Raw genomic sequence first — 18,404 nt, forward strand, 5'->3', positions numbered from 1 at the left:
TTTTTCAGGAACTAAACAAGGCCTAACTAGCCCTAGCTCATCCAAACATGCTCATAGTACTGGAGAGAGATGCAAGGAATTCTCCTTTTTCCATGCTGCTCCAGACTTCCAGGAGCTGAACAGTAACTTCTCTATAACTTCATTTATTCACGCCCAATAGCCAGTTTGATGTGCAGACCTTAATTACCAACAGATCACTCGCGAACTCGCAATTTCATTCCATTACACTGCAGATCTCAGGCATGGAAGACAACTTTTGCAGAGGATGCAATGATTGAAGCACAATGAGGAAGCAGAATGATGTGGACATAATTGCATGAGAAGAGATGGTGATTACCACAACCAAGGTTAAAGCCCTACGTTATTTATAGTATGAGTAGCAGCACACCAAGTTTGCAGGTTGATCATACAACATATTCAAAGTTGTCAGTAGTCACTATAGTTTGGCACACCATGTCTTAAATAGCTCACTGAGGTTGCTTATATATATGTGAGCTTAAGAGACTGCAACTGGAATTGCACCCGTGACTTCTGAATTCAGACCAGCCTGCATGGGAATTCAATAATGATTAGAGAAGGAATATGTCAAAGGTAATCATATATAGAAACAGGGAAGTCAAATATTCTAGGTAAAGGTGCACAAGTACATGGTCACATGTTAATATCAGGGAAATCTACAACTTTGTTGCATACAAGTCGTCCAGTCGAACCTAGTCGCCATGGGACCGACTGGGACGACTAATCACGATTAATCTGGCGACTTGTACAAGTTGATGGTACCCCTAATCGGTCACCATGGACCGATTAGGACGATTAATCATGATTAATTGCGATTATAATCACGATTAATTGGACAACTTGTAATCATTGAATTCAAGCATAAACAAACTTGCTAGCAATCTAAAAATGTTCAAGTCTTTGATAATGCACACATGCCAACTATTTGGAAAGGAAACATCAACATGTATTGAACTAATAAGTAGCTTTCCAATCTCCAGCGCTTTGATGCAGTGCTCCAAGTTGTAAATAATTTTCCAAACTACAGTGCACAATATGCTGCATTGTGCAGTGAAAAAAAAAATACAATAAAATGTGTCATTAATCAGGCTAACAGATACAGGTTCAAACTAATAAGCTATTAGGCACAAAATTGTTTCAACCTGTATCATTATTACGAGAAATGGAAGAAAAAAAGATAGAGGACACAATCTTGTGAGGCTCACAATCAAATAATTCAACCCCCTTCCATTTCATTCGAACTCACAAATGTTGCCAAAACAATACATGATAATCTAATGATGTAGCCAATGATAACCAAACCAAAACTAAAAATCATTTACTAGAAGACATCTAGATTCTAATGCTAGAAGTAGAATAGAATCATGTAAACAACAAGGCTCCTGTGCATCTATAATTGAGCCATCTTAGGAAGTACTTCTTGATAATCTTTCAAGTTTTCAGAATTACATTCATACTGTGCATCTAACAATATTTAATAAGGCATGATTTAACAACCAAGTTTTCTGGGTAAGCTGAAAGGATTTGTTCTTTCTGATCTCTTACTAAACATGATTATACGATGTTCTGTATCAATCATAACATAACTGGTCTATTTTATCACCACATATCATATGTTTGGTTACCTATTCTGCCTAGTGTCTACTTCACAAATTTAAGCAACAAAACCAAATTATGATGCAAAACACTTGAACTGGATAACATTCCATGTAGCCAAGGAACCAAACAGCACCAACAGAAATTCACTCAAATCTTTAAAAGCAAACTCTATTTCACATTCAGAAAAGGATTTAATAGAGATTATACACAAAACTGAAAAGTTAAGAGCTTCAACACAATAAACGATCATACATAGCCTCAGCAATACCTAAGGCATTATACATTATGCTACCACAATAACCAATTTAATTACTGTAGTACTGAATTGGATCATATCGGCGTTGTCTCCATAAATACACAGTATCATGGTTTAAAAAACATCACATGGTGGTTAACAGTTTTGGGAATATCAAGAAACAACTATTGTGTACCAAAAATGGGCATTGTGTTACTTAAGAAAATTTCAGTGAGACAGTGCTAAACGCATAAACCAATCTGAAAATATCCTGAAGCTACCAGTAAAATAATTTTCTGTCTGAGATATTTTTCAATGACAGCCAAGCATTGGACATCACTCCCAGCTCAAAGTTAGTTGATTGAACCTCGGCTTCACATAGGTTCATAGATGAATAATTTGTGGGCTCGAAACAAGACTCAAATTGGTTATGTGAATATGCCAGTGACAGCTGTGAACCCCTCACCCCCACACCCCCAATTTGTCTAAACAACTGAGCTGTTCTGAATCACCAAGACATATTCACCAAAAATAAAGGGTAAAACACAAAGCAGACATGTCCTTAGCTGAAGACTCTCCATGTATAAAGGTACAGCAAAAATCAATCAGGGTTCACTGATTCACCAAAAAGATCCCACTAAGCCACGAAACGACAGCTAATTATTAGTAGTACGAATTAATACATCAGTCCTCGAAACGAATCCCTCGCTCCTAATCAGTCGGCAGTCAGATAATAAGGAGTCGAATTCCACACATCCAAACTGAAATCAGCCTACGCAGAACCCAGAATCGATGTTTCTCGGTCAGCTAATAAGCTACTCTTGGTGACCAGGTGCGCAGGGATCGAATCGAAGGGAGCAGAGGGGCTCGAGAGGAAATCAAGTGGGTGCTAGTACCTGACAACAGGGGAGAGGAGGCGGCGGCGGCTAGTTGTAGTAGAGCTCGAGGCCCATGCCGTCGTGGATCTCGTAGTCCTTGAGGGTGATGTGGTCCTTGTAGATGTTGTACCACTTCTGGATGCGGATCTTCTCCGGGCGCGTCCCCGTCTGCGCCGCCACCAGCTTCTTGAGGTCGCCGATGGTGTCGTCCTCGTTGCACTTCACCCGCACCTTCTTCCCCAGCCGGTCGTTCAGCACCACCTCGATCATCTTCGCCTCCTGGCTCCTGCTCCTTCCCCGGACGGACGGACGGTCCTCGACGCCGGCGAGAGCGAAACTTCCCCTCGAGTCGAGATGGACCTGCCTTTTTTTTGGGGGAAGAGCGCGTCACCAGTCGTCACCACACCTCCTTATTATTTATTTTTTTTTTCACGGAGAGGAGAGCAGAGCCTGGAGAGGAGACGGGCGGCAGCCGTCGATTCAGAGGTGCACGGCTCAGATTCGGCCGGAGCGAAGGCCACACATCTTCGTTGACGATGCCAACACGGACGGCAGCTGGGAGGAGCAAGTCAACGCAGCCGTCTTTGTTGACGAAACACGTCAGCGCTGACGTAAGAACTGACGTCCACCGTGACGCAGCCACGAGTGCCACACCGTATGGATTATTGGATTTGACGGTGTATACAAATGTTTGGTGTTGGTGTACCAACTCGCCAGACCCCCAAATACATATATGTACAGAGTAGTTGGTCAGGGAGATAGGTGTGGGTGGTTGGCAATGTGGCGTCAAAGGAGACCTAGGTTTGATTTTGTGGTACAAAGGAATATGTTAAAGTGGATGAGTTTGATTTTGCCTCCTCAGTTTGGTTTTGCATTTTCTTGGATTCGGTTCCTTTCTAAGAGCAACTCCAACAGATTTGTTATTCTTATTATGAAGTCTTTTTAGAACTTGTATAACAGAAAAATAGGCTCCAACAGATGTGCTGTTTGGTTTTGTAAAATAGAAAGTTTGCTATTCCTTGATTTTCGTTGGTCATATATAGCCAACCACTGACACTAGCTATCTGATAGCAAGGCTGTTGTGGACCTCTTCTTTTTTAAGAAGTTGTCTATTTTACAAAATGGCTAAACATTAGAATTTGGCTAGTAATTTTAGGCAGGCTCTTGGAGATGCTCTAAGAACAGGATTTTGGTGGCCTTCGATTTTTTTTAGTGGTTAACACCTCGTCACATAATTCAGTTTTACAAGATCTTTAGAGATGACCTAATAAGAGTTTATTCATCATCAATACTAGGTGAATTCCCCACTCGTTGCTGTGGGATTTTCTTAAAAATAAATCATTATATGCATAACATTACTATATGGTATTCAGTCTATTATGTATGTATACATATGAATTTGACTTGCATGTATTTATTGTATTATATCTAGTAAAAAATTGCTAAGCTAATAGAATAAAAACTAATGTTTGGTTACATTATAGAAGAATTAATTGGTCTATTATGTATGTATATATATGAATTTGACTTGCATGTATTTTATTGTATTAGATCTAGTAAAAAAATTGCTAAGCTAAAAGAACAAAAACTAATATTTGGTTACATTATAGAGGAATTAATTGGTGATGAAACAAATAGTGTATGTACACAACTTGTATGTTAATAGATTAAAGATTTAAAATATTTCACATGATATAGATGACATGGTCATTTTTTGTAATTAATATGGGATGACATGGACTTAGTGGGGAATGGTGTGGACACCTTGCATGGAGAGATAGAATTTTTAGTGGGTCACTTAGTGGGGAATGATGTGGACACCTTGCATGAAGAGAGAATTCATCTAGTGGGATTTAGCTTTATAAGAGTTATAGATAGGTTAACAAGTTTATTAGCTTTAGCCAAAAAGGAGTATTATATTATATTATATTACTCATATAGACAAGAAAAGAAAGAGCTCCTAGACCTTTCAACACGTCTAAAGCTTTGTTCCATTGGACATGGCACAATATTTTCATTGGATCAATCTCTCATTTCTATAACGTACACTCCAAATGGTGCCTCCACTTTTTATCGGATTGAGCGATGGACTCTTTCGCAGGAGGCTCTATTATACTACAAGACCATTATTCATCATGACATACTCCGAGAAAAGACGTGGAGATTGTGGTAGTACTAGTCCACGATTTCCCCAATGCACATGCTTCTCTATACTCACATCAATGGGTGGCCTCACACACCAAGGAGGATTACATAGATTGGAGCCACTCTTCTTTCGTCAGTACTCGCTGGAGAGTACTGGCCTATGCTGTCAGCAATGGCAGCTCAATAGTACGACATTTTCTCTAACAAAGTTGAATATTATGTTTAGATCTTTTCTTTTTGTTGAGGTATATATGCAACTATGCATCTTCAAAATTATGTGGCAGTTTATGGTCAATAAGCCAACTCAGCTTCAATAGCATAATTTGAGCTTTTTTCTATCTCTATAGATGCCCATCATCCTAAATTATAGGTTGTTCTATCTTTTATATAGTAATATAAAGAATAAAATTGATCTAGAAAAGCCCAAACAACCTATAATTTTGATTGGAGGGGGTAGAACTGCTTTAGGATTTTGAACTTATTATTTTTGAAATGAATTCATGTCTCACTAACAAGTGATCTGTCTTGACTCTTGACACATGTATTGCTTGAGACATGGTGTTTGTATAGTAATACGAGAGCCGTACTATTTCAACGAATAGTGTTTTTTCTCATAATAAATTAACGAACAATATTTTTAGCCATGACTTTACCGCAAAGCGAACAGAGCCAAATGTGGTATGTAGATAAAGCATAAATAAGAGCCAATTATACTTTGAACAAAACTTAAACCAAACATCGGTTCTGCTTAAAAAGTACTCCCTTCATACCTATAAGGAAAGTCGTTGTGGACAAGGTTTGGGTCAAACATTGGGAATATAAATCATGAGTAACTTTTAAGTTACTGAGTTTGGAAATGTGAAAACCATATAAATAGATTTGCCTTGAAAAATATTTTCATAAAAATATGCATATACCACTTTTTGATAAATATTTATAAAAACAAGGAGTCAAAGTTAGGCTTTGAAGACCGTGTCGCTATCATAAATGGCTTTGTTTATAACTATGGAGGGAGTACATCAAGATCAGATCATATATATCCATATGACCGAGATGATATCTTTGTTGCCATGGCTACAAATCTTATTTTATCAAGATGGAGAGTTCCTAGCCGGAGATACCCTATAATAACAGATTTTGTGTGATCAAATTTATCAGATTTTTTTTATAAATACGACCATGTAGTACAAATCCTAAAGCACAATCAAATATATAGAAATCTAATAAATTTCGTAAAAAATATATATCAATAGATAAATAGCAAAAGTCAAAAATAAAATACTTATTACTTTTGCATGAATTCGACAAATCTCCTGAGACTCGTTTCCAGCGGCCCACCTGCAGCAACAGCCTCTCGAGCTCTCTGCTTCAGCCCACTCGCATTCGCCCTCACCTGCACCGCCTTGTCACCGGCGCCCATGACCAGCTCCACACACCTCGCGAGCTCCCCTCTCGTCAGCGTCCCTTCTCCGTCCCGCTCCGCCCGGACACCCACCTGCCACCCCTCCTCCACCAGCCACGCGTTCACCGGCTGGTCCGACCAGCTCGGCACGGCCACCATGGGCACGCCGCTCACCACGGCCTCCAGCGTCGAGTTCCACCCGCAGTGCGTCACGAAGCACCCCACCGATGGGTGCGCCAGCACCCGCTGCTGGTCGCACCACTCCACCACCATCCCCGCCGCCTTCTTCTCCGCCGCCGTCGACAGGCGGCAGAGGTCATCCACCTCCTCGGCGCGGCCCTCCCTGCGCACCACCCACAGGTATGGTCGCCCGCTGGCCTGCAGCCCGTGGAGGACCTCCTCGGCTTGCCGTCTCGTGTATCCCAGCAAGCTCCCGAACGAGAGGTAGACGACGGACTTCTCCGGCTGCTCGTCCAGCCACTCCATGTACGCCGCCGTCTCGTCGTGCTGGAAGAGATGGATCTGTGCTAGTCGTTCTTCGCTTGCTCCTCCGTCGTCCTTCTTCTTCAATAATGGAACTGCTGGCCCTACGGCGAAGACCTCGACGTCCATGTATGGCTGGACGGCTCTGAGCACGACGTCGTCCTCCAGCGCGGCGAACGTGTTCACCAGAACCACCGGCTTCTCCTCGTCCATCTGCTGAAACAGCCCGCGCATCGACTGGAGGATCATCTTGGACAGGCCGTCCTGCGTCTTCTCCTCGACCAAAAAGCTCGGCATGTCGCGGATTCGAAGAGGGCGGTGCATGCCTGGGAGAGTGACGACGACCTCGTCGTCGTCGGACCTTAGGTTGCTGCTGCTGCCGGCGGCGAGGAGTTGATGGAGCTCGTCGTCGTCGTGGCCGTGGAAGTAGTGGTAGTACGTGGCGAGAACGGTCGCTGGCTGGATCCAGTAGATGGCCAGCGGGAGGCCGTGCGCGCGCGCGACCTCGCCGACCACCGGCATGCTGAGGGTGCACACCACGGTGGTCACCGGCGGCCGTCCGCCACTGGCGGCGAGGCGGGTGATGATGGCGGAGAGGGTTCTGAAGTTGGCGTCACGGCGGCGCGCCCGGTCTTCCTCTTCGATGGGCCAGGTCCCGTCGTCTACGCCGTCGGAGAAGGGGAGGTAGGAGATGAGCCCGTCGCTGACGATGGCGGCCTCCTTGTCGTCGTCGTCGGAGGAAGAGGGGAACATGCGGCGGTGGCCGGAGAGCGGGATCGAGAGGGTGGCGGTGCAGCCGCTGACCTGAGCAAGGCGATGTGCGAGCGTGCGTGCAGGGTTGACGTGGCCTTGCATGCTGTAGGCCACCACGAGGAAGTGGCTATGGCTACAACCCTCTCCATGTTTCTTGTGATCTTCTTCATCTTTTGCAAGGGGAGCCGCCATTACTTCGATCAGTAAGTAGCTGTTCTTCCTTGGTGATGAAGATATAGACTAGGCTATGCTGGCTAGCTAGTATATTTGTGTATCCATACCATCACTCTATATAGAAGCTTGATAACCAGTACATTAATTACCATTCAAAAAAATACATTTGGTGTGAGGTAGGCTCGTTCAGAATCATACCTAAGCAGTTAGGCAACCATTTTTGTATTTATGTGTGAGGTACTGAATTATTTATTACTACCTTCGTATACGATTTAAAAGTCGCTTAGGACAGCAACACGGTCTTCAAAACACAACTTTGACCTCATATTTTTATAAAAGATATATTTAGAAATTGATATATGTATACTTTTATGAAAGTATTTTTCAAGACAAATCTATTCATATAATTTTCACATTTGCAAACTCAACAATTGAAAAGTTATCGATGATTTTATATTTTTAATGTTTGATCCGAACCTTATTCAAAACGACTTTTAAATCTTATACGAAAAAAGTACACGACAACTAGAAGATCCAATCACACTATAAGGAGTCTCGTCTAGATTTTCTTTTTTTTTTTTATGGTTTTGCCAATGTCTATGACAGCTTCGCCAGCTATTGGAATAATGTATGATGTCGTATATATCAAGGAAGGATACATACGAAGGAAAAGACGTCATGCATGTTCAGACAAAAGCGTGGTGAGTTTTTCTTTTAGGCCAGTCTCAATGCATGTTTCATGAGAGTGTCATGCACATTAAATAGGGTGCCACATAAGCAAAATTGCTGACTTGGCAGGGTCATTAAATGAAGGAGTTTCATCAGATGAGAGAGGAGTTTCATCTCCATGAAACTCATCTGGCTCGGTTACCTAATTTAGAGTCTTGGTAACTGTGCCATGAAACCGTACATTGAGACTGGCCTTAGGAAACTCGAGGACTCGAAGCCCCTACGCATTGAATTTTTTAAATATATTTGGTTGGCGCCATATTGAATAATGCAACTAGGCATATGATGATGTCTTTCTTGTTTTGCAAAATATAAGATGCTTCTAAGACCCTAGTGAAGCGTTTGGTTCAGGGAAATGTAAGCTGATCTGTTTTTTTTATTTTATTTTTTTTGCGAAAAAGCTGATATATGATTACTGAGGGAACCAGAGATCGTGATATGTTCAGATGTGTGCATCCATAGTCTATTTGGTTGTCGTGGAACCATATTTCAAAAGAGGTGTTTGGTGAAGTCGTTGTATTAGCAAATGAAAAAAAACTAAGATGTTTGGTTGGCTGCACGACTGTCCAACATGCTTACCTGTGAGATTGACACTTGAACCCCATACCCTATCTCCGCATTTACCAGGCCTAGCTAGCGGGCAAGTGAAGCTCCATTTTTTTTTTTTTGAAAATTGAAGCTCCAATTGAGTGTATCCCACCAAATTGTATTCATCCATATCGTGACATCCGCTCATGTAGACACACGACCAATCAAACAAATTAAATTGCTCGCTCATGCGTGATTGTGAGTGCGCTATCTGAGTCCGTCCATGTCTGTTCTTTGTTTCTAAAAAAAAAATATCTGAATATCGATGCTATCCACGCTATTTGTTGTCATGAGTGATGTCGTGCCCAGCCCCGGCCCTGGGGGGGTGCGAGCAGTGCAGCGGAACCAGGCCCTTGAGGCCAGGGGGCTCTACCCCAAATGCATTAGTAGGTAATAGGTATAATATATAGTATTCAGCTCAAGAATAAAGTATGTTATTTATACGGTTATATGTATATACGAGTCCATATGATTCAGTTGCCTGGCCTTCCGTAGTTCCGCGGCGTTTGTGACTCCGTCCCTTGCGCCGCGCGGCTATGTTCATTCTGACCTGCATTTGTTCGGTTGCCTATTTTCCTCAATAGATACAAAACTGCTCTTGTCCCTAGTCTTTATTCTCGATTTATTTAGGGCTTGTTTAGTTACACCTAAAAACTAAAACTTTTTCAAGATTCTTTGTCACATCAAATCTTGCGGCACATACATGAATAAAAAAATAACTAATTGCATATTTTTTTTGTAATTTGTGAAACTAATCTTTTAAACCTAGTTAGTCTATAGTTAGACAACAATTGTTAAATACAAATGAAAGTGCTACAATGTCAAAATCCAAAACAATTTTAGATCTAAATAAGGCCTTAGGTTTGGGATTTAGGAACTCCATATGATGCAGCGATCAAGTTAAATTTAAGTTTGTCGAATGTTGATGTAAATGACATAATTTCTAATTGTTATTATATTATAAGAGTTGTATTAAAGGGCCCTTCGTTTGTAGCTTCGCTCCGGGTCTATGATTTGACAGGGCCGGGCCTGACAGTGCCCCTGCGCTACAAACGAAGCAGCAGCCCGCCAAATTATTCACATTAATGGCCATCAGCAAAATATATCTATGTGTTTGTTTTGCTAAAAATTTTGCTTATGTTACCGGTATACTTAGTTCTCCATAGAATGCAAAATGCAAAATACCAAATATTATTTTGGAATAATGAAATACAAAATGCCAAAATTCCAAAGTTGTGTTTAGTTCTATCCAAAATACAGAATTTATTGCCGTTATTATGGCCTCTTACGGCTCTTTTGGGCTTTTCTTTGCCTGTTGAGGCCAAAATCCAAAATATTAGAATAGTCACTTTTTTAAAAAAAATATATGGTATTTAGTTTTATTATACAAAATGATGGATCGAAATCTAGAATTTTTTTAATGAACAGGAAACTTCGTTGTTTTATTGTGAGAAGAAAACACTATGCAATTAATTTCGAATGGGCCTTAACATTCAGGGCCTGTTTGGTTCCCCTTACTAAATTTTAGCTAGCTAAAATTATTTTAGCTACTCTTGAGTGACTAATGGAACTAAACTATTTTAGCTCATTTTAGTCAATATGTTTGGAACTTTAGCTACTAAAGTGACTAAAGTTTAGCTAGCTAAAATTTAGTTGGTGGAACCAAACAGGGCCTCAGCCTAGGCCTACTAAACTTGCTAAGCTTAGGCCCAACGGGTCAGGCCATGGGCTATGCCTTAGTACGGGAGTACTACTACTACTACCAGTGGGCCCGATGGACGCCTTCGATCCCGTCCCCTCCGACGACGACGGCGATGGCGCCACCGCCGCCGCCTCCTCTCCCGGCCGCTCCATCTGCCACGCCGGCTGCGGCCGCCCATCCCGCGTCTGCCTGTGCCCGTACCTCCCTCCATCCCCTCTCCCGATCTCCACGACCGTCGTCATCCTCCACCACCCGCACGCCCTCCGCCGGAACCCGCTGTCGACGCTGCCCCTCCTGGCGCGGTCCCTCTCCAACCTCCGCCTCGTCCCGGGCCGCCGCCTCCTCCCCTCCTCCATCCCTCCCGCTCCCACCCCCCGAGGCCCCGTCCTGCTGCTCTACCCTTCACCCGCCGCCTCCGACCTCACCTCCTGGTGCCGGTCCACGCCGCGGCCCGCGCGCGCCGCCCCCACCCTCCTCCTCCTCGACGGCACCTGGAAGCAGGCTAAGGAGATGCACGCGGCCAGCCTGCCTGTCCTCACGTCGCTGGGCATTGTCCCCGTCGCCCTCCCCGTTGACGGCTCCGCCGACGGGGACAGCATGTTCGAGTCCGACCTCGTGGTCAGGAAGGAGCCGCGTAAGGGGTGCGTCAGCACTATGGAGGCCGTTGCCAGGGCGCTGCGGCTGCTGGAGCCGGAGGAGAATGGCGCCGTGGTTGAGGAGGCCATGCTCGGTGTGCTCCGGGCCATGGTCGCCTTCCAGACGGAGCATTTGCAGCACCGGACGGTGAAGCCGAGAGTGAAGATGAGGAAGAAGAAGGAACTCAGGAGGGAGGAGGAGATGCAGAGCAATGCTGGACTGATCTGACTCAAGGTGCCATGGATTGGCGCCTGGCCGCCTGCTCATGCTGCTGTGTGGAATTTCTTGCCTTGGAATCTATCACCAATCCACCATCTGCATTCTGCAGACTCCAGCATTGAAGGTCTGATTTTTCTCAGGCAGGGGTCTGTTTACTTAGTTTAGGATGCATTGTTGTTTACCTTAGCTGCATAAGCATATTTGATATGTCTACTAGGATAACTAAAAAATGGGTTCATGTTAATCCTGTTGGCTCAAAATATTTCTGCAAGCTTCTCTCTTTCTGATGTTGTAACATTTTGGAAACATTAGGATACTATATCTCATAGGTTGTGATGCGATTCTTATGTAATTGTCCTTTAATCATTTGTTCAATGCTGAAATTTCCATATTACGACTGAAACCCAGGGAGTTTTCATTCTTGTGTTTGAATGTATCATGTTTGATGATACTGAAATTAGAGAAACGGGGACCTTATACCTCAAATCGTGCACACAGTTCATGATTTCAGAGTGTGCTAAACACCTCATTTGTTGCGTTCACTCTATACATCAACTTTGTTGCTCCTTCAATTGTGTGGCCTTTGCATCTTAATAAAATTACATTTACCATCATCAGTGTGCTTTGAAGGATTTTCTTGACTGTTCTTTTCCAGCATAGGTCAGGATCAGTCATTCAGGAGCCTATAGCTATATTTCATCAAATTTGTGCACTCTTGTTCAATATGTTTTGGGAAATATGCTTGTCCTTGTCCAGTGGTTCATGCTGGCTCCCAAAGTCCTAAACATCCTTGCATCAGAACATTTTCAGTACCTCGCACTTTTGGAATACTCTCACTTCTCCAGTAGAGTAAAAGTATATTACCTCAACTGGTGTGGTAAATATGCTGAATTCGTAGTTAAATTCTTGATCATCAATGTAAGAGATATGGTGACCCAGTATATATACACTGAGAAAGCTAATCGACCATGGAATTACTTCCAGTTTTAATTGGTGGAGCTAGATCCCAAATGAGAAACCTGAACCAACATATCAGTTGTCTGAATGGGTTTGGTAAGCCAAGCCAAGCCATGCATTTATCCTAGGCAGCAATAGGTAATGTGGCCTTATTAAATGTAATTATGACAAACTCCATGGAATTTATTTCATTCTAAAAATGGTGGGAATGCTTTTCCATCTGTGGATCACTATTTTCTGCCCCCAGCTCTAAACCTGGGAGCCACTCTTGTGAAGTATGCAAAAGGCGAAAGCTGTAGGTACCACTGGTGGTAGGCAAATGTCTGACTCTGTAATGGAAGACGAAAACTGTCAAAACTCGGGTTAGATATATCTGCATGCTTGCTGCATCAGGTGATGTGCCTTTAGGTCGTCGGAAAAAAATTATATATTTCCTGTAAAAATGAACGGATTCATGTACAATTCTTGTGGAATTCCTGCGTTCTAATGGGGCCCCTAGTTTATTATATGATGTAGCGGGGTGTGTAAACGACGCCCTTTTTTCTGGTATAATACTAAGAACAGCACCATCAAAATTTTCTAAATGCTTCCTCAAAAAGTTTGTAAAAGAAAAGACATTGGTTTCTTGTATGATTTGGTAACAACTTGTTCCGATTATGAAGTGATTGTTGTTATAGCATTCAGGTACTGTACTGTATCGTGTTACTGTCACTGTTGCACCGCATTTCCCACATACTACGCAACAAAGCTTTTGTGTGATGTTTAATTTGTAATCCAAAGACATTCACATTGGCTGGACTTGTAAAAACTGAGGTGTCTGAATTTTAGGTTCTTTTCAAGCGACGATTATTGCATATATTTTATATTAAAATTGCATTTTACTCCCTCCGTCTACGAAAGAGTCAATTTCTAGAGTTGTCCTAAGTCAAACTTTTTAAACTTTGACCAAATTTCTAGAAAAAAATGCTAAGATTTATAGTATCAAATTAGTATTATTAGATTCATCATAGAATATATTTTCATATAATGTGCATTTTATATTATAGATATTGTTACTCTTTTCTATAAAGTCAAACTTTAAAAAGTTTGAATGGCACGGATCCTAGAAATTGATTCTTTCATGGACGGAGGGAGTAGTTTGTTACAATCTTTGTAGGCATAATTTTTATTTTTTATTTCAGAAATAAATAATTCATTAGACAAAAATATAAAGCTGACAAAATCTGATTTATGTTGGCACAAAGACAAATAATAACTTATCGTCCGTTTCTATCGTCACAACAAAAAATTCTATATGTTATGGCACAAAGACAAATAACAAATTACAAAAGTAACAAATTAGTTGTACTAGTCGGTGGTATGAAAATATTGCGTGAAATCACCTTAAAATCCAGGCACCTGAAATATAAGAGAAGATGTTATTATATATTATATAAGTACATAATTAGAATAGTTAGGAAATGGCGTCCTCCGCAGGCAGGCCGCAGGCTCGCCACCCCGACAACTCCTCCCAGTCTTTCATCAACCACCAAAACACCATGGCCCTGCCGCTCCTCCTCCTCCTCCTCCTCCTCCTGATCCTGCGCCACCACCATGCACAGCCACAGGCTCGCTCTGGCCCCGTGGTGTCGCTGACCATCCATCCACTCGGCCTCGCCACGTCCCTCAACAACAATGGCGACGTCGACGTCGTCGGCGGCGAGGAAGATGAAACATCTCCCCGTGCCGGCCAGCCGGCTGTGGGACGCGGGCATCCGCAAGCTCCAAAACGTCCGCCGCGTCGGCGCCGTCGTGCCCGCCGCCGCGTCGTCGGGCGGTGGCCCCGTTGTCGACAGCGCCGATGACTTCACGCCTAGCTTCTCCCCCTCGGCCTCGACGTCCAAAACCATCTACCAGTACGACGACGGTGACGGCGACGGCGAAGGCGACGACGACAACGGCACGGAGGGCAGTGGCAACGACGACGACGACGACGACGACAACGACGCCGGGCTCGGCGAGCCCACCCACGCCGAGCAGCCGCTTGCCAGCGGGGACTTCTACGAGGGCGACCTGCGCGGGGACCTCCCGCACGGCACGGGTAAGTTCCTCTGGACCGACGGCAGCATCTACGAGGGCTCCTGGCGCCGCGGCCGCGCCTCGGGGCACGGCAAGCTCTCCTGGGCGTCCGGCGCCACCTACGAGGGCGACTTCCATGGCGGGTACATGCACGGCCAGGGCACCTTCATCGGCGAGCTCGGGGACGCCTTCGCGGGGCTCTGGGCGGGGAACCTCCGCCACGGCCGCGGCACGCAGGCGTACGCCAACGGGGACGTGTACGACGGCCACTGGCGCGAGGGACTGCAGGACGGCCATGGGCGCTACATCTGGCGCCACGGCCACGAGTACATCGGCGCCTGGAGGGCCGGCGGCATGCACGGCTCCGGCACCGTCATCTGGGCCGACGGCGACCGCTACGACGGCGCGTGGGAGGGCGCCAGGCCCAGGGGCCAGGGCACGTTCCGCTTGGACGGCGGCGGGATGTACATCGGCACCTGGCGGTGGGAGATGGAGGGGGCGCCGGCGGCGGCCGCGGTGCGCGCCGACGGCCTCTACTACCCGCCGACCGGTGGCCCCGCGGTGCCCATGCCTCGGGAGCCGTGCGAGCCCATCACCACGCTGCTCCAGGAGCTCGACGTGTGCGAGGGCAAGACGGCGTCGCTGATGCCGTCGACCAAGATAGTCACGTGGCCAGGGGTGGAGGCTGTGCAGAAGAAGCCGGTGCAGCGGCGGCGCAAGGTGAGCGCCCCGGCTGCCGACGCCGACGCCGACCATGGGAGGAGGTCCAGCTTGAGCAGGGGGAGCAGCACGTCCTTGGACATGGACAGTCTGGCGCTGGCTGAAGGTGAGGCCGGCAAGGAGGCGCAGACGGACAGGTGGTCATCCCTGCTGTCCTCGTCAATCATGCCCACGCCGCCGCCGAGGCCGGGGAAGAAGCAGGGGGAGACGATAACCAAGGGGCACAGGAACTATGAGCTCGTGCTCAACCTGCAACTTGGCATCAGGTGTGTGTTCTCCTCTGCTTCTTTCCCTGGCAAATGCTATATATGCCATCCATTGTGCCTTGCCGCCCATTATATTTGATCTGATTGCTATTTATTTTTCTGACTGATGCATTGCTCCTTCAATCTGAATCTGATTGAAATTGAATTGAATTGAATTGAAGTTGTCAATCCGTAATTCATTCATGTTCTTAGCTTTGGAACACAGGCATACTGTTGGAAAGTACTCAGCACCTGCATCGCTGGATCTTAAACCATCAGCATTTGATCCAAAAGAGAAGGTGTGGACAAGATTTCCTCCTGAAGGATCAAAGCATACTCCTCCTCACCAATCATGCGATTTTCGGTGGAAGGACTACTGCCCACTGGTTTTCAGGTCTCTTCTATTGTTCTTGTTTATAGCTAGCATATATACGAACCTACATACCTTGGTGATGCTAATTTTCTTGTTCTTTCCTGTGTTATTAGTAGTTGATTTGAGATATGATATGAGATAGGTGCTGCTTCAAGTCTCCAATGTGAAGCTAATTTGTTCTTATGTACACCTTTTCCAGGACTTTGTGCAAGCTCTTCGGTGTCAACCCTGTGGATTACATGAACTCCATCTGTGGGGAAGAGGCACTCAGGGAGATTTCGTCTCCCGGAAAAAGTGGATGTTTCTTTTACCTAACGAATGATGACAAGTACATGATCAAAACAATGAAGCAGTCAGAAGTTAAAGTAAGTACGGTTCTCTTTGGTTCTCACCTTAGGTTAACAAGTTATGTGATCAAATTTGTTCTTTTATGTGAACAGGTGCTTCTTAGGATGCTTCCATCCTACTATAAACATGTTCGTGCTTTTGAAAATACTCTAATAACTAAATTTTTTGGTCTGCACTCTGTTAAACTTACAGGAGCGGCTATTCAGAAAAAGGTTAGCTACATGCAATGAAAATGAAACTGATCAGATACTCAAAGTAAATTGAGAATCTCTCAACATTTGTAACCATGAAACACAGGTTCGCTTTGTTATAATGGGGAATCTTTTCTGCACCAACTATGCAATCCATAGGCGCTTCGATTTGAAAGGATCTTCACAAGGTCGCATGACAGATAAACCAATTGATCAGATTAATGAGCATACCACGTTGAAGGACCTTGACCTCAATTTCATTTTCCGGCTGCAAGGATCTTGGTTTCAAGAATTCTGCAGGTGCACACATCTCATCTGCCTAATTCTACCAGATGTTATATTTCCCTTCCTCCACTGAGTACATTTTAGCAATAGTAACATATGTGCAAATTAATCTCATCTAAAAGAATGTTTGGGTGTGATGCTAGTGCTAATCTGACCAACTAATTTTTGAAGAAACCCAAGCATCTCTAGTTCTCATAATTTGTATATCTTTCCAGGCAGGTGGACAAAGATTGTGAATTACTGGAGCAGGAGAGGATCATGGACTATAGTCTTTTGGTTGGAATTCACTTCAAGGACAGATGCAAAGATAGGTTCCTTTATGCATGATTGCTTTAGTGCTTTAACGTAACTGCAGTTGCAATAATGCTGTAAATATACATATGGAATTATTATGCTAAAAAAATTATGTTTTGGTTACAGACAGCAGCAATTCGGAGAATGGAACCCCTGATGTTACCACTGAAGATTCTGAACAAAATAGGTAGATCCAAATGCATTACATTAATCACTTTTTTGCAATGGACAAAATTTATACCAAGTTTAATCTTATCTGAAGCAATTAAAGGCACAACTGTTGTACATTTTTCTTCAAATGCATAACGTTCAATGAAACACTCCCTCCTTATATGATCAAAAGATTGGAAGTAGCTAAAATACTGCACCAAGCTTTCGATTTATAATTAACGAAGCGTTTAATACTCACCACATTTTGTATATGCAAGCTCATCTCTTCGGCTCAGCTTGCTTAATTCATGCAATAACTTCTACATTTGCGTTTACATTAACCTCTAAGAACTAACAAATTAATTCTGATATTTTTGTAGAAAAGCACCATTAAAACTAGGGATTTGCATGCACTCAAGGGTGGAGAATGTATTGAAGAATCCTGACGGTGAATCTTTGCTCCTGGGTGATCTTACTGGCGAAATACAGGATGTCATACTATTTTTTGGAATCATTGATATTCTACAAGACTACGATATCAGTAAAAAGCTTGAGCATGCTTACAAAGCCATGCAATATGATCCCAATTCCATATCAGCAGTTGACCCAAAGCAATACTGCAAGCGATTCAGAGACTTCATTTATAGGGCTTTCACAAAAGATGTATAGTAACTACTGAATCGTCATTTAACTTAAGTGACTACCAATTATTTGGTGGATGTTCTTCAATCATCCTCTAGCTAGCATTTTTCTTTTGTAGATATACATTCATTGATTTTTTTTCTCCCTCTGTTGAAGGATATAAACAACAGTAGTGTGAAAAATGTGTACTCCCTTGTAGACTTTGTAGCTTTTCCCCCAAATATTGTCTTCTTTCATTGGAGCTACAATTTTCCCCTAAAAGCTAAATGGAGAAGCATCCCATACCTTAAATTGAGAATCCCCCACCCACACACACCCTCCCCCAAATATGGAAATCAATATCACCTTGGAATCAAGATGACCCATAAAAGGAAAGAAAATGGGATGAAGAGGAGGAAAGAAAGAAGTAAGAAAACAAATCTGACGGATCATCAAAAACATCGATGGCTCCAATAGTTTCATCGAAACTTTGATGGCTGCAATAGTTCTTCTCCAATGACCATCTCGTTTGGTCTAGTGAAGAATCAAGCTCGAGGAAGCTTGGGTTACGGTTAGGGTTATGGAGGGAATCTGTAGCTTC

At 43.9% G+C, this 18,404-nt stretch overlaps 4 protein-coding genes across 7 annotated transcripts; 2 read left to right on the forward strand and 2 right to left on the reverse strand.

Annotated features, from left to right (window-relative positions):
• On the reverse strand, positions 290 to 3,429 carry LOC8071405 (ubiquitin-like protein 5). Its single transcript, XM_002442631.2, has 2 exons — positions 2,749 to 3,429; positions 290 to 547 (listed from the first exon to the last, which is right to left on the reverse strand). The coding sequence occupies exon 1, from the start codon at positions 2,998 to 3,000 to the stop codon at positions 2,779 to 2,781; it is 222 nt and encodes a 73-aa protein (XP_002442676.1). The 5' UTR covers positions 3,001 to 3,429; the 3' UTR covers positions 290 to 547; positions 2,749 to 2,778.
• Positions 6,118 to 8,080, reverse strand: LOC8070346 (cyanidin 3-O-rutinoside 5-O-glucosyltransferase). The gene has a single exon (XM_002442632.2). The coding sequence runs from the start codon at positions 7,703 to 7,705 to the stop codon at positions 6,161 to 6,163; it is 1,545 nt and encodes a 514-aa protein (XP_002442677.1). The 5' UTR covers positions 7,706 to 8,080; the 3' UTR covers positions 6,118 to 6,160.
• On the forward strand, positions 10,684 to 11,964 carry LOC8070347 (DTW domain-containing protein 2). The gene has a single exon (XM_002441666.2). It carries the CDS (start codon positions 10,779 to 10,781, stop codon positions 11,568 to 11,570), a length of 792 nt encoding a protein of 263 aa, XP_002441711.1. The 5' UTR covers positions 10,684 to 10,778; the 3' UTR covers positions 11,571 to 11,964.
• LOC8071406 (phosphatidylinositol 4-phosphate 5-kinase 6) lies at positions 13,914 to 18,065 on the forward strand. 4 transcript variants are annotated; one of them, XM_021445955.1, is made up of 8 exons: positions 13,914 to 15,562; positions 15,768 to 15,935; positions 16,114 to 16,279; positions 16,355 to 16,474; positions 16,560 to 16,753; positions 16,958 to 17,049; positions 17,163 to 17,219; positions 17,563 to 17,705. In XM_021445955.1, exons 1-8 carry the CDS (start codon positions 14,193 to 14,195, stop codon positions 17,574 to 17,576), a joined length of 2,181 nt encoding a protein of 726 aa, XP_021301630.1. In that variant the 5' UTR covers positions 13,914 to 14,192; the 3' UTR covers positions 17,577 to 17,705. The 4 variants fall into 4 exon arrangements, with proteins under 4 accessions (XP_021301630.1, XP_021301629.1, XP_021301628.1 ...); XM_021445954.1 differs by having other exon boundaries at positions 13,917 to 15,562; positions 16,954 to 17,049; positions 17,568 to 17,752; XM_021445953.1 differs by having other exon boundaries at positions 13,923 to 15,562; positions 17,568 to 18,065.

Source organism: Sorghum bicolor, chromosome 8, assembly GCF_000003195.3.
Source record: "Sorghum bicolor cultivar BTx623 chromosome 8, Sorghum_bicolor_NCBIv3, whole genome shotgun sequence".
Lineage (NCBI taxonomy): Eukaryota > Viridiplantae > Streptophyta > Magnoliopsida > Poales > Poaceae > Sorghum > Sorghum bicolor.

Bases quoted from the DNA above. Each gene is read 5' to 3' on its own strand.
- LOC8071405 (XM_002442631.2), bottom strand. From the start codon at position 3,000: ATGATCGAGGTGGTGCTGAACGACCGGCTGGGGAAGAAGGTGCGGGTG.
- LOC8070346 (XM_002442632.2), bottom strand. From the start codon at position 7,705: ATGGCGGCTCCCCTTGCAAAAGATGAAGAAGATCACAAGAAACATGGA.
- LOC8070347 (XM_002441666.2), top strand. From the start codon at position 10,779: ATGGACGCCTTCGATCCCGTCCCCTCCGACGACGACGGCGATGGCGCC.
- LOC8071406 (XM_021445952.1), top strand. From the start codon at position 14,193: ATGGCGACGTCGACGTCGTCGGCGGCGAGGAAGATGAAACATCTCCCC. The intron at 16,280-16,354 runs GTAAGTACGGTT...TTATGTGAACAG, and splicing joins TGAAGCAGTCAGAAGTTAAA to GTGCTTCTTAGGATGCTTCC. The intron at 17,220-17,562 runs GTAGATCCAAAT...ATATTTTTGTAG, and splicing joins GAAGATTCTGAACAAAATAG to AAAAGCACCATTAAAACTAG.